The following is a 16,041-nucleotide window of genomic DNA, read 5'->3' on the forward strand; positions in this document are numbered from 1 at the left end:
TGAAGTGTTACCTTATGTCTCACTCATAATGAAAATGTATGTGTTAGTAATTTTGAAGCTGTAAAAGTGGTCTACTCTAATGTTGAGGTTATTCACATCCATCATGTATTTAATTCTAGCTAGGCTATATTAATATTCAAGAGCCCTCCAAACCATATGCTTATAATATATTTAGACTGATTCAACTAACTGTATTTTGGTTCTTCATAAAATATTTGGCAGCCATCAGATAAATATTTGTTTTGCTTTCAAATAACTTGCATATATTCAAATACTTTAAAATATTATTTGTTTTTCTGAGACCAGTATTTGAATATCGAAGGAAAACGTTGCCAATAGTTGACTCACCTCCAGTATTTGAAAAGTTGGTATTTTAAAATAGACTACAAAATACAACTATGTTCTGCAAAGGTCTGCTATGGTTCAACACTTCTGACGGTTCGTTACAATATGTCAATGTAGCCTACTTGTATCTGTCCCTACTAAAAAAAACATATTCGATAGGTTTAACAGGAGCCAATGATATAGCCTTGTCAATGCTTTGTCAATCATTCAAAGTGGCTACAGTACCAAAAACCCATCATTTGGCAAGAGCTAAAACATTGCACATGCAAATTATGGAGTGCAAACTCTGACAGCAGACATGCAACAAGTCATTTATTAGTTAGGCTACATGCTCCATTGACAGTTATTCTCATCTGCCATCACTTCTACTCATTATGCAGAGAATATATTTAGTGGGTTATGATGGAACCCCCTCCCCCCTACTGTATTTATCTTATGAAGTGGCCATTAAATCTCAGTGATGCCACTGCATTAAATCAAACATACTTGTTGATTAGAGCTGCCAAGACTCTAGGACTGTAGCCTGTTCTGCAGTCTGCTTTGAGCTAGTGTGTTTTGATGTGTCTGTCAATGCATTAGGCGTCCATTTTGGATTCAGTGTATACACTTAGGTTAAAGGAGGAAGCAGTATTCACAACTTTTAAAGGCTGTCAGACAAACAAACTGCCAGGCCGGACAGTAATGTGTCAATAAGCTACAGCTATGTAACCAGCAATGTCTTTGTCTGTGACAACAGACAACCAATTATTTACCGTAAGGATAGGAAGGGGTGGGGAGCTCACTCACTTGAATGAGTAGTTTATCTACTTTTTATTTCCTTTTTCACCACTCTTTGGGCCATATTTATGCAGGGTATATGAATGCACTGACATTCAAGCTTATTTGTCCTATGCTAGACAATGTTAAAAATGTCAATTGACTTCAATGGAACACTTCCGCTTACTAACTTTCAGCATCCACATGACACGCTAAAAATGTGTAGAAATCAAAAACACACTATCTGCAATATTTGTATTCTGCCAAAAATATTTTTATCACAATTTGCTAATTAGCTAGCTACCTCTGGTCCAGGATGTCACTCTTGTCCGAGTTGTCGATGGAAGCGATGAAGAGGTTGATGAACCAGGTGAGCGAGTACTGGTACATGGGCTCGATGTTGGCCAAGTCTGCGATGGAGAAGAAGAGGATGGCAGAGTGCACAGCAATGGGAGTGTAACCCATGCGTGTCTCGTCGATCTTCACCTCCGTCACCTCGGCGATGGCCTGCTTCTCCGAGATCTCGTTGGCCAGAACCTTAGACGAGGAGAGGATCTTGACGGCCGTCTCATCCTCCAGGATGTTGCCCTCTGAAGAGGACAGCACCTCCAGGATCTTGTCCTCGATCTCCTGCAGCTGCCTGGGGGGAGGGGGTGAAAAGGTAATGTGATTAGTACCAGAGTCTACTGTGCTACCTGTTCCTTTGTTTGAACAGACTGAATGATTGGAAATCCACCATTTGTTGATCATGATTTCCTTTTTTAAATTCATTTATTTATTGGTATTGCTTAAATTAAACGTCTCTGGTGATCATGTGACGTAGCCTATGACATTAACTTTTGGCAATGCAGATTTCTATCAAACAAAAACAAATCTTTACATGTGCTCTCTCTCTCTCTCTCTAAGACACAGGTTAGTAAGGAACTCCCCTCACCTGGTTGTCTAGGTCTTAATTGAAAGAAAAAACTCAAAACCAACAGACACTAGGCCCTCCATGGAATAAGCTTGACAACCCTGCACTAAGCCATTACCTCTTGTTCTCGGCCCCCTGCAATATGAGGGCCTGTTTCTCCTCCTCCAGGTCAGGCCTCTCCCTGGCCACCACGATGCCCAGCAGCTGGTCCTGCATGCCCTCGGGGGTGATCATAAAGTTCAGCAGGGTCACCTACAGTGCAAACAAACACAATACATCAACCTTCACAAATGACAAACATCCACTATAGAGTTTACAGTAGTGTGTGAGGTGGCAGTTAGCCTAACAGTTAAGAGGCCGCTGGTTCGAATCCCCGAGCTGACAAGGTGAACAACCCTAATTGCTCATGTGGATAAGAGCGTCTGATAACATGAGAGTGAGAGAGAAAAAAAATATCTCCTTTAGGTGTGCTCATTTAATGGTTCGCACTTCACTACTATCCAATCCCACAGTGGTAACTTTTACCTTAATAAGCTACTGTAATAGCCTTTTTTAAAAGCTACAGCAATAGCCTTTTTCCTCTATCACAAGTGAGAGAAGTGAGCACATCTCAACCCACAGATCCAGTCCTTAGGGCCTACTATCCTAGAGGTTAAAAGCCTATATCTGGTATCTACTCCCCACTCTAATAAATGAGTGCACTTCTCCAGGCATCTAATTAAATTTATATTAATGCTAAGGCCTGCTCAGCTGGTGGTAAAGACTCTCAAAGCCTGTATAAATCCCGGAGCTGCCATTTTCAAATCATTTTCAAATCTGTGCTCCCTGCAGTTCCTTTGGCCTGGCTTAAAAGGTGTATATGAAACATTTTAGCAGGGCAAACAACTGTTACAAAACAACTCAACAACCACCCAGCAGCCTATTCACAACCAATAATAATCTAATTTCACCCCTAAAACTACTTTTTATGTGCATTTGAAGAGACATCATGTCACGTAGCTATCCTATGAAATTATTTTGCAACAAAATGTTCTGACACAATTTTTATTTAAAAAATTCTGACACAATATACCAGCACACAAATTAGATGTTACAATGTTTTGGATAAATCATTTACAGATCCACAGTCCATGTCAATAGAGATGAAGAGGTGACAAGGTGATTTGCAAAGCCTATTCATCACTGAAATGTGCCGTTCACAACAGCTGGAAAATCATAATAATAACACAGTAATTCTACAACAAAAAATAAAAAAACATAGGGATGGATTGATCAGGGGATATTCATTCAATAAAAAAACTGTTATCTGTCCAACTCAATGCCTATCCACGGTGAGTAGCCTACCCATACATCCAAAAGACTACTGACTGGGAACGTACAGTGCATTCGGAAAGTATTCAGACCCCTTGACTTTTTCCACATTTTGTTACCGTTACAGTCTTATTCTAAAATGTATTAAACTGTTGTTTTTGTCCCTCATTAATCTACACACAATACCCCATAATGACAAAACAAAATGTTTTTTATTTTTAATGTTTGCTAATTTATAGAAAATAAAAAACAGATATCACATTTACCACAAGTATCATAAGTATTCAGACCATTTACTCAGTACTTTGTTGAAGAACCCTTGGCAATGATTACAGCCTCAAGACTTCTTGGGTATGATGCTACAAGCTTGGCACACCTGTATTTGACGAGTTTATGCCATTCTTCTCTGCAGATCCTCTCAAGGTCTGTCAGGTTGGATGGGGAGCGTTGCTGCACAGCTATTTTCAGGTCTCTCCAGAGATGTTCGATTGGGTTCAAGTCTGGTTTCTGGCTGGTCCACTCAAGGTCATTCAGAGACTTGTCCCGAAGCCACTCCTGCATTGTTCGGTCTGCGTGGTTAGGGTCATTGTCCTGTCGGAAGGTGAAACTTCTCCCAGTCTGAGGTCCTGAGTGCTCTGGAGCAGGTTTTCATCAAGGATCTCTCTGTCCATGTCTCTGTTCATCTTTGCCTCGATCCTGATTAGTCTCCCAGTCTCTGCCGCTGAAAAATATCCCCACAGCATGATGCTGCCACCACTATGCTTCACTGTAGGGATGGTGCCAGGTTTCACCAGACTGACGCTTGGCATTCAGGCCAAAGTGTCCAATCTTTGTTTCATCAAACCAGAGAATCTTGTACCTTTTACTGAAGAGTGGTTTCCGTCTGGCCACTCTACCATAAAAGGCCTGATTGGTGGAGTGCTGCATAGATGGTTGTCCTTCTGGAAAGTTCTCCCAACTCTAGAGCCCTGTCAGAATGACCATCAGGTTCCTGGTCACCTCCCTGACCAAGGCCCTTCTCCCCTGATTGCTCAGTTTGACTGGGGGGAGCTCTAGGAAGAGTCTTGGTGGTTCCAAACTTCTTCATTTTAGAATAAGGCCGTAATGTAGCAAAATGTGGAAAAAGTCAAGAGGTCTGGATACTTCCCAAATGCTAGCTGCCATGGTCTCATTTTAGAAAACATGCCATGGTCTGTGCCTAGAAAACTCCTTGGACTAGCTAGCCAATTATTCAAGCAATTATTGGAGGGGCAGTACAGTGCACTAACAAGGCAGAGAGAGAGAGAGAGAGCGAGAGAGCGAGAGAGAGGAGTTGGCAGCCCACAGGAAGATGTTGCCCTCTGATGAAGGCAGCACCTCCAGGATCTTGTCCTTGATCTCCTGTGCACATTTTCAAACTCTCAAAATGTAAGCTATTTCTAATAAAGTTAACAAAGCACTCACTTGTCTAGATACTATAATGAATAGCTAGACATGGAAATCAAATGTGCCATTCTCCTGATTGTTGGGCCGGGCACCACTTCTAATAGACTTGAGCGCCCTCATCTCCACATTTCAGCACCACAGCCAATTTTCAACTACTAGGCTACTGTATTGTGGTCGCAGTATTAACAACAGAAATGCTAAGGTCATTTCAATAAATCAATGAAGTAGTTCAAAAAGAGGTAGCCTACCTTTGACTGGCTGTCATGTTCCAGTAGGCCTAAATGAGTTTATGATGATTTTTTTTTTCAACTGCGATTATTATCCAACCAAGTAGGCAGGCCTAATTATTGTGTATTCATTGTTTAATTGTGTGAATTGTTTGCCCTTTGGTTGTTTATTTTTTTAATCAATTCTCCATTACCTAGGTCACCAGTAAGCCTAGTACATATACTGTTAATCCCCCGTCATTTGGTTACATTAATTTCTGTTAATGCATGTATTAAAACGTCTTATGGCTTGGGGGCAGTATTTCGACATCTAGATGAGAAGCATGCCCAAAGTAAACTGCCTGTTACTCAGGCCCAGAAGCTAGGATATGCATATAATTGGTAGATTTGGATAGGAAACACTCTAAAGTTTTCGAAACAGTTAAATTATGTCTGTGAGTATAACAAAACTGATATGGCAGGCAAAAACCTGAGGAAAATCCATCCAGGAAGTAGGATTTTTTTGATGTGGGTATTTTCAATTGAATGCCTATAGAGCATCTATAGCATCTAAAGACTGTCAACAGTCTTTAGACATCAGGCTTGTTTTCTGAAAAAGGAAGAAGAATGAGGCCTTTCTCTCAGTGGACTGAGGAAGAACGCAGAGCTGGTATGCACGCATGACAGAATGCACGTCTTTCGTTGTTTTTCCTTTCTATTGAATACGCTATTGTCCGGTTTAAATAGTCGATTAGTTAGACAATTGACAACCTGAGGAATTATTCATTATAAACATCGTTTGACATGTTTCGGCGAACTATACTTTATTAGGATATATTCTACTGCATGAATTGACCGCCTTGGAGCCAGTGGATTACTGAACAAAACGCGCCAACAAAACAGAGTTTTGGGGATATAAAGAGGGACTTTATCAAACAAAACAAACATGTATTGTGTAGCTGGGACTCTTGTGACTGTAACCATATGAAGATCTTCAAAGGAAAGTGATTATTTTTATCACTATTTCTAACTTTTGTAATTCCTTTACTTTGTTGTAAAATGTTTCTATGATTTTGTAAGCGGAACGCTGTCCTCAGATAATGGCATGGTATGCTATCGCAGTAAAGCCTTTTTGAAATCTGACAAAGTGGCTGGATTAATAAGAAGTTAATCTTTAAGCTAATGTATAACACTTGTATTTTTTATGAATAGTTCATTATGACTATTTCTGTATTTTGAATTTGGCGCTCTGCAATTTCACCGGATGTTGTTGAGGTGGGTCGCTCGCGGAACGCCTGCGCCAGAAAGGTTAATTACAGTGATTTACCATTCTCGGACTGGAAACATTGTTTGCGGAGATCACAACATGCCACACTTGCGAGAAACAAGTTTTGGTTCATTTCATAACCATTACGAGTTTATGACATTTTTTCATTGTCTTTTGTTTGGAGTACTCCATGAGAGCAATGAGCATGTGTCTGGTTTCTCTTTCCTAATAATGTTGAGGGAGCACAGCAGTAGACCTACCTGGTCTTCTGCGTGAAAAAGTAGGAAAGTGCTCATTTGGCAATGTTCGAATTCTGATGGTCATAACTCACAATGTCCACCACTAATAAGCTGAGCTTCTCAGTCATTTTATCTTCACCTCACACAGTAAGTCAAAAACGTCTGTTTTTTTTAACAGCCATTGGGAATGTTAGTTCCTCAGAATTTGAAAGGTCTTTCCAACATCGAAACAACTCATGAACAACAGCATGTTACAATCTCTGATGTATCTCTGGAAGGCAACCCTTGCTCGAATTTTGTCTACCTTGTTGTCAAGAGACTGGACATAGGCGAGGAGTATACTCGGGAAAAGTGAGCGATGTGCCCGCTACGTACCCTGACCAGAAGACCGCTGCGTCTGCCCCTTCTGCGGCTCCGGTGTTTTGGGTGGCCTACTGAGTCCAAACAGAGGATCCGCTTCGGGAAAATCATATTCCTGGTCGTAATATTGACGTTGCTATTAAATCCAACAGTTCTTCCCGGTTGTATGTAATAAGAGTTAATATTTCCTGGGGTAACAGTGTAAGAAATAAAAACAAAAACTGCATAGTTTCCTTAGAACGCAAAGCGAGGCGCTAGAGGTGAAGTGACTATGCAGAGATAATAAAAAGCGAGTTGCAGCAGTGTACAAAAGGGAGGGAGGTTCAATGTAAATTGTCCAGTGGCGATTTTATTAATTGTTTAGAAGTCTTATGGCTAAGGGGTAGAAGCTGTTGAGGAGCCTTTTGATCCTAGACTTGGCGCTCCGGTACCGCTTGCCTTCCAGTAGCAGAGAAAACCGTCTATAACTTGGGTGACTGGAGTCTGACAATTTTATGGGCTTTCCTCTGACACTGCCTATTGTATAGGTCCTTGATGGCAGGAAGCTTGGCCCCAGTGATGTACTGGGCCGTACACACACAACACTCTGTAGCGCCTTACGGTCAGATGCTGAGCAGTTGCCATAGGGGGTGATGCAACCCGTCAGGATGCTCTCCATGGTGCAGCTGTAGAACCTTTTGAGGATCAGGGGACCCATGTCAAATCTTTTCAGTCTCCTGAGGGGGAAAAGTGTTGTTGTGCATCCTTCACGACTGTCTTGGTATGTTTGGACCATGATAGTTTGTTGGTAATGTGGACACCAAGGAACTTGAAACTCTCGACCTGCTCTACTACAGCCCCTTCGATGTTAATGGGGGCATATTCGGCCTGCCTTTTCCTGTAGTCCACTATCAGCTCCTTTGCCTTGCTCACGTTGAGGGACAGGTTGTTGTCCTGGCACCACACTGCCAGTTCTCTGACCTCCTCCCTGTAAGCCGTTTCATCGCTCTTGCCTTTAGCTCGATACGGATGTTGACTGTAATCCATGGCTTCTGGTTGGGATATGTACGTACAGTCACTGTGGGGACGACGTCGTTGATGCACTTATTGATGAAGCTGATGACTGAGGTGGTGTCATCTGCGTCATCTGACCACTTCCATATTGAGCGAGTCACTGGTACTTCCTGCTTTAGTTTGCTGCTTGTAAGCAGGAATAAGGAGGATATAATTATGGTCAGATTTGCCAAATAGAGGGCAGGAGAGAGCTTTGTATGCATCTCTGTGTGTGGAGCAAAAGGTGGTCTAGGATTTATTTTTCTCTGGTTGCACATGTGACATGCTGGTAGATATGTGGTAAAAATGATTTAAGTTTGCCTGCATTAATGTCCCCGGGACTAGGAGCACCACTTCTGGGTGAGCATTTTCTTCTTTGCTTATGGCCTTATAGAGTTTGTTGAGAGTGGTCTTAGTGCCAGCTTCGTTCTGTGGTGGTAAATAGACGGCTACAAATAATATAGATGAGAACTCTTGGTAGCGTGGTCTACAGCTTATCATAAGGTACTCTAACTCAGACGAGCAATACCTTGAGACTTCTTTAATATCAGACATCGCGCACCAGCTGTTACTGACAAATATACACACACCCCTTGTCTTAACTTGCGGTAGCTTTTCTGTTCCGCCAGTGCACGGAAAACCCCGCTAGCTCTACATTGTCCGCATCGTTGTTCAGCCACGTCTCGGTGAAACATAAGATGCTACAGTTTTTGAGGTCCCGTTGGTAGAACAATCTTAATTGTAGGTCATCAATTTCATTTTCCAATGATTGCACGTTAGCAAAAATAATAGACAGCAGTGGGAGTTTACTCACTCGCCTACGGATTCTCAGAAGGCAGCCTGATCTGTGGCCCCTTTTCCTGCATCTTTTCTTCACACAAAAGGCGTGGATCTGGGCCTGGTCCAGTGAAAGCAGGATATCATTCTTGTTGGACTCATTAAAGGAAAAGGTTTATTTCAGTCCGCAGTGAGTAATCACTGTTCTGATATCCAGAAGTTATTTTTGGTCAGAAGAGATGTACACAATAAGTGAAAAAATAAGTTACACAAAATGCAAAAAAATTAACAAAATAGCACAGTTGGTATGGAGAATGTAAAACGTCAGCCATGTTCTTCGGTGCCAACTTCTTCTTTATCAAGCCTTGGTGTGAAAGAGCAAAACATCATGATCTGATGATTCCCTATATCCAGTGAAAACATCATAAAAAACTGCTGTTTGTCCCTGGCTCGTGAATAGGCTATTTGAAACAATGTTGCAAGTTTGCTGGTTACAGCTTCAGGCCGGAACAGTTGATGATTTGATACAATGTTGTGCTTCACTAGCAATAGCTCAAGTCAAGACAGAAAGAAAGGGAGGCAGACAGGCGGAGTAGAGAGATGATTGTGAAATATTTTCTACTGTTTTTACTTGTCGGCTGTAGGCCTATGTATTTTACTTAGTTGATGATTAAGTTATAGCGTTACTCCTGCATTTGCCTGTAGGCTATCACTGGGTTCTATGCGCTCGTTTCTTTAGCTGCCAATGGATAATCGTGTATCAATGTGTCCAAATGGCAGAGGCCAGTGCTCTCACCATAGTTGCATTTTTACTTTTAGCATTGTATCGTTTTACTTCCGATTCTTATGATGAATCTTTTTTTTGTGAATTTTACCCCCTTTTCTCCCCAATTTTGTGGTACCCAATTGTTTTAGTAGCTACTATCTTGTCTCATCGCTACAACTCCCGTACGGGCTCGGGAGAGACGAAGCGTCCTCCAATACACAACCCAACCAAGCCGCACTGCTTCTTAACACAGCACCCATCCAACCCGGAAGCCAGCCGCACCAATGTGTCGGAGGAAACACCGTGCACCTGGCAACCTTGGTTAGCGCGCACTGAGCCCGGTCCGCCACAGGAGTCGCTGGTGCGCAATGAGACAAGGACATCCCTACCGGCCAAGCCGGCCCTAACCCGGACGACGCTAGGCCAATTGTGCGTCGCCCCACGGACCTCCCGGTCGCGGGCGGTTACGACAGAGCCTGGGCGCGAACCCAGGGTATCTGATGGCACAGCTGGCGCTGCAGTACAGCACCCTTAACCACTGCGCGACCCGGGAGGCCTATGATTAACCATTTGACAATGATTTTGAGAAACTAAAATGCTATTATTGAAATGAAACTGGCAAGCAGATTGGTAGTAATGGTAGGATAAATTGAATGCTTCCCCAACTTGAAACTCACAAGCTGCCTATGCCACGCAAGCGCGTACACACATGTGGACTTCCCGTGAAAAAACGTGCCTGCTTATGGAAAACAAAGGCCCATCGAACTGATCAGTTCAGGCGCCGGAGCTGGGCCTGCTCCGATTGGAGGTATTGTGCTTCAGATATGGCTTGATGGGAAGAATGAGAGCCTATCATGAGAGTGTACTGTAGGCTGTCAGGAAAAAGTGTGCTCGTAAAAAACGAGCTGAATCTATTTAATGGGGGCCTATAAAAAACAGGCGGGTGGCCCTGCAAATAGATGCTTGAAATGCGAACCTTGGTAATGCCTTTTTTTCTCCCTAATGCAATTCACTTTATATGTGCATTTTCTGAAAATTGCTTTTTCTGGGGGCCTGCCTGAGGACACACACACTCACTTGCTTGTATTGGTGTTGCTTTGTTAAATGGGACAATATTGAGTGATTGGCTGATGTGTTTTGGGGGGTAAATGCATCTTTGCTCAAGTGCTGTGACCCTGAAACTGCAGTGCGTAACTCGCTGTAATCTTCACTCCCTTCCCTCTTTGAGAGAGATATCATACTTTCGCAGCAGCTGTCTGAAACTCTGTCTGAAAAGCACTGCAATTATTAAGTAGAGTGGATCTGGTGCACCGTTTTGATCTAAGAGCAGTACCATATTTGATGTGTAGAACATCATTTCAAAGTCTGAATGTTACAATTTTCATTTTAAAATAAGAGGCCTATTATAATCATAGACTATGCTCCAATGCTACGACGATGCTCAGCCATTTTGTATGGAGCAGATACAGTTTCTAAAGGCTACATGGGGAGGAGAAAGGTATAGCCAGACTCCCCTATAATTCTGCATTGTATCATTTCCACTTCACTTAGCACAGACAGAAAAAGATTGTGCATCTGCATGCCAGTGAGCTCCGGGAAGCGTGAATGAGCAGTAAAGGCTCATTAGAAGAAACTTACACCTGCCTCAGGCACATGTGCTGCTCGGCTATGGATAGGAACACACATACTGTAAAGTCACACATGGGGAAGAACAGAGTCTATGCAGAAGTCTTGTGCTGCAAAAGGTGTCGTCGTTCTAAGGAGGTAGAAGTGTTAGCGAGGCCTCACTTTGAAATGAAGCCTTGCATGTTCAACCCCTATGAAGCTCGAATGCTAGTTTCCTTCAAACGCAATGGCCTAAACTGGTTCTTAGCCATGTGTGTACATACTTTTGTGTAATTGCTCAAATCCAGTACAGTGATCATAAATTATAAACAGAGTTGTCATCTACGGCTGTTACTTATTCACAAAACTGTTGGGTTGTATTTCATTGTATTAAAAAAGGGATGAATTATCCTAATTACAAATATTATCAAATACAGTTGCATTTTACAATGGAGAGCAGAATGATCTGTTTCCTCTTTTAAAAAATTGTTGAATGAAAACATATACATTTCAGTTTTAATGTTTTTTTGGGGGTCCTGTGCAGTTGAAAATCAAACAAATACGTGTGAACACCAAACATTTTTTATTATATTAACTTATTTTATAAGAAATATTGAATTGTGCTAGGGTGCCAATACTGTATATTTGACAGCATCTGTAATTAAGCATTATTTTGCAATGCATCCAACTTCAACAATAAAGTATAACGGAGGCATGTTACAAATCAGTTTGTGTGTGTGTGTGTTTGCATGTGTGTGAGTGTGCATATGTTCCTCCCTCCTCTTTGTGTGTGTGTCCTGTGTGTGTTGCGCGTATGTGTGTGGTAGTCTAACCTTAACAGAAGTTTCGGGCAGGTAGTGGGGGTTGCGGAGCTTGGTGGTGATGTAGAAACGGAAGTCCGGGGCATACTCGATAGTGGAGTCTCCCAGGCGGATGCAGATGGCACCGCCCTGCTTGAAGGTCTGCTTCAGCAGCAGGGGCTCCAGAATGGCATCCAGCTCCTCACCAATGTTCTCCAGGAGCACTGAGAAACAACAGTGCTTTGTTAAAAAATACTGAGCAGATAAATGAGTGCAAAACTGATTAGAACAAAATATGTAAAAACATACCAATTTTACCCTCTGGGAAGAGTGTTGTGTTTGCAACTTTTAGTTGTAAAACGGTTTATTTCCAGGTTAGACCACACTTGGCAAATTATAGACCACTCTATGGTACAGCTCACTTCACAACCAGAGATTACCCGGTGAGCATGTCTTGATACAGTGCAAATTCAAAGTTCCTTCAAGAGTCAAGAGCAGTGCGGCTACTAAAACAATTGGGTACCACAAAATTGGGGAGAAAAGGGGGTAAAATTCACAAAAAAAAAAGATTCATCTGCTTTGAGCTGATACCCCTGAAATAACATAATCAGAATAGACAACTTTGACCCCCCTTCCAACATCCTCTGGTTAGCTCTGCGACACTCCATTATAGGACCCTCAAGAACCATGGTACTACGCTTCCTAGCAGACAATTACTAGTCATTAGTTATGTCAAACAGAAACATTTGTTCCTATGTCTTCATCATTCCACTGGGGATGCCTATTTGTTTTCTGCACTTTGCCTTTGGATAGGCTATTGTGGATGTGATTAAGAGACTAAATGCATTTTCTCATAATAATGAGTTGAATAGAGAGATATACAATGGGCATTTACAGTGAAATACATATATAAAAAGCAATATACCGGGGGAGCAAAGAGGAGGCGAACATAACACAGTTCTGTTTCTCTATAGACTATTTGTCCTATTTGTACCCTTTGAATTGATATGTAGGCTACGTGTGTTTTTTAAATTGATGTAGTTTTGTCCTCGAGCCATTATTGTCTATTAAAGTTCTGTATTATGTCATGTTTCATGTTTTGTGTGGACCCCAGGAAGAGTAGCTGCTGCTTTTGCAACAGCTAATGGGGATCCAAATAAAATACCAAAAATATCAATACCAAATACAAGGACACAGCACTTGTAAATGCTGTTCCTGTTGTCTACAAGTACATATTGACCTGACAGATAACCCGAGTTTGGCTTTGTTTTTATATTTATGCTTTGTATCGCTCTCACAGCCTATGCCGCTACAAGAGCTACTGGATTGGTAAAAGCTTGTTTGTTTGTTATTGTGAACAATTGAATCAAACAGATGAAAAACCACATGAATCATTATAAAAAGTACAAGGAAAAATGACATTTGATGTGGTATACACATCCACCCCAATTTAAAAAACAATATTTAAGAATATTAGCTTTTTTTTTAAAGCACATATGGTTCTTCGTTGCAAGGGCTACATTTTCTACGCAGTTTTGTAAAACTAATAAATACTGAGGGCACAACAACAGTCAAGTCTATACGATGGCGGTGGAAATTGAGGCAATGCAAATCCACCCCAGGGCTAAAACTCAAGGTCCGGACCTCTTAGAGAGAACAACACAAACAACCAACCAAACATGTTAGTCTAATAAAGATTGCGTCCATCTACCCACAAAGATGATAGTCAGCTTCCCTCTTCCCGCAAAGAGACATGGATTTAACCAAGGGTTCAACCAACACAGTTAGTTGAACACACATCTAATTTGTTATGTACAGTAGCGCATATAAATGTAATCTATTTCTATGCAGTAGACTGTGTTTATTCCATCCCAAGGGTCCTGGGGGTGTAGATGTAAATGTATCTAAAACTGTAAGTATCATTAAAACTCTCGCCCTTAAGAATAGAAGAATAGAATAGATTAATCGTTGGTTATTACTGCATTGTCGGAACTAGAAGCACAAGCATTTCGCTACACTCGCATTAACATCTGCTAACCATGTGTATGTGACAAATATATTTGATTTTATTTGATTTGACATCACATTTCTGTGTTCTCTGATCCTGAATACAGATTTACATCAGTATCTGTTATTGTGGTGAAGGGAGACCCCTTCAGGTGACCAGGAGTACTGCACCAACCAGAGGCTAGTAGTTTTAGTCTGGCATCCAAACTCATGTGTTCAGTTTAACCATAGTTCCACTTCACAATATAGTTTGGATTCTAGGCTATGGGAGTTCACCTGGTGTGCCAAACTGGATGCAGTTCTCCAGGGTGCGCACAAAGTCTCCGTCGCTCAGTTTGATAATGTGCAGACAGTTGGCCTTCTCCATGTTCTTTACCCACTTGTTTGCCTGGCCCTGGGGGTCGATCATCAGGGGCCACCTTCGGGCATTGCTGCACACACACACACACACACACACACACACACACACACACACACACACACACACACACACACACACACACACACACACACACACACACACACACACACACACACACACAAAGAGAACAGTAAGGCACAATTGATACATGACACACACGGCAGGCACACACACAGGGCTGGCCAGGGCTGTCCCGTCATTCTGGGGACGATAAAAATTATGCCTGGGATGGTTCAAAACAGATGTTGGGACAGATGAGGGACAATAAGCCAGAAAAATATATAACAGTAGTTCGATACTAAAATGTTTAAACACAAAGACAAGGTTGAAACAGATCACAACATTTACAGTTGAAGTCAGAAGTTTACATACACTTAGGTTGAAGTCATTAAAACAAATTTTCCAACCACTCCACAAATTTCTTGTTAACAAACTATAACACAGTATAGTTTGGCAAGTCGGTTAGGACATCTACTTGTGCATGACACAAGTCATATTTCCAACAATTGTTTACAGACAGATTATTTCATATATAATTGACTGTATCACAATTCCAGTGGGTCAGACGTTTACATACACTAAGTTGACTATGCCTTAAACAGCGTGGAAAATTCCGGAAATGATGTCATGGTTTTAGAAGCTTCTGATAGGCTAATTGACATCATTTGAGTCAATTGGAGGTGTACCTGTGGATGTATTTCAAGGCCTACCTTCAAACTCAGTGGCTCTTTGCTTGACATCATGGGAAAATCTAAAGAAATCAGCCAAACCTCAGAAGAAAAATTGTAAACCTACACAAGTCTGGTTCATCCTTGGGAGCAGTTTCCAAACGCCTGAAGGTACCACGTTCATCTGTACAAACAATAGGACGCAAGTTTCAACACGATGGGACCACGCAGCCGTCATACCGCTCAGGAAGGAGACGCGTTCTGTCTCCTAGAGATGAACGTACTTTGGTGTGAAAAGGGCAAATCAATCCAAGAACAACAGCAAAAGACCTTGTGAAGATGCTGGAGGAAACAGGTACAGAAGTATCTATATCCACAGTAAAACCTGTCCTATATCGACATATCCTGAATGGCCGCTCAGCAAGAAAGAAGCCACTGCTCCAAAACCGCCATAAAAAAAGCTACAGTTTGAAAAGACTACGGTTTGCAACTGCACATGAGGACAAAGATCATACTTTTTGGAGAAATATCCTCTGGTCTGATGAAACAAAAATAGAACTGTTTGGCCATAATGACCATTGTTATGTTTGGAGAAAAAAAGGGGAGGCTTGCAAGCCAAAGAACACCATCCCAACCTTGAAGCACGGGGGTGGCAGCATCATGTTGTGGGGGTGCATTGTTGCTGGAGAGACTGGTGCACTTCACAAAATCATGAGGAAGGAAAATTATGTGGATATATTGAAGCAATATTTCAAGACATCAGTCAGGAAGTTAAAGCTTGGTCGCAAATGGGTTTTCCAAATGGACATTGACCCCAAGCATACTTCTAAGGTTGTGACAAAATGGCTTAAGGACAACAAAGTCAAGGTATTGGAGTGGCCATCACAAAGTCCTGACCTAAATCCTATGGACAATGTGGACATAACTGAACAAGCTTGTGAGAGCAAGGAGGCCTACAAACCTGACTCAGTTACAGCAGCTCTGTCAAGAGGAATGGGACAAAATTCACCCAACTTATTGTGGGAAGCTTGTGGAAGGCTACCCGAAACATTTGACCCAATTTAAACAATTTAAAGGGATTGCTACCAAATACTAATTGAGTGTATGTAAACTTCTGACCCACTGGGAACTTGATGAAAGATA

The 16,041-nt window shown here is 41.8% G+C and overlaps 1 protein-coding gene across 1 annotated transcript in view; it reads right to left on the reverse strand.

Moving 5' to 3' along the window:
• dnah7 (dynein, axonemal, heavy chain 7) overlaps positions 1-16,041 on the reverse strand; it is a 213,750-nt gene that overhangs the window by 65,086 nt on the left and 132,623 nt on the right. Inside the window, exons 50-53 of the mRNA XM_064945130.1 lie at positions 14,086-14,240; positions 11,836-12,026; positions 2,133-2,266; positions 1,406-1,741 (exon numbers count right to left, since the gene is read on the reverse strand). Of these exons, the coding sequence (XP_064801202.1) occupies positions 1,406-1,741; positions 2,133-2,266; positions 11,836-12,026; positions 14,086-14,240 (816 nt within the window). The remainder of the gene's footprint in view (positions 1-1,405; positions 1,742-2,132; positions 2,267-11,835; positions 12,027-14,085; positions 14,241-16,041) is intronic.

This window comes from Oncorhynchus masou, chromosome 29 (genome assembly GCF_036934945.1).
Source record: "Oncorhynchus masou masou isolate Uvic2021 chromosome 29, UVic_Omas_1.1, whole genome shotgun sequence".
NCBI classification, from domain to species: Eukaryota; Metazoa; Chordata; class Actinopteri; order Salmoniformes; family Salmonidae; genus Oncorhynchus; species Oncorhynchus masou.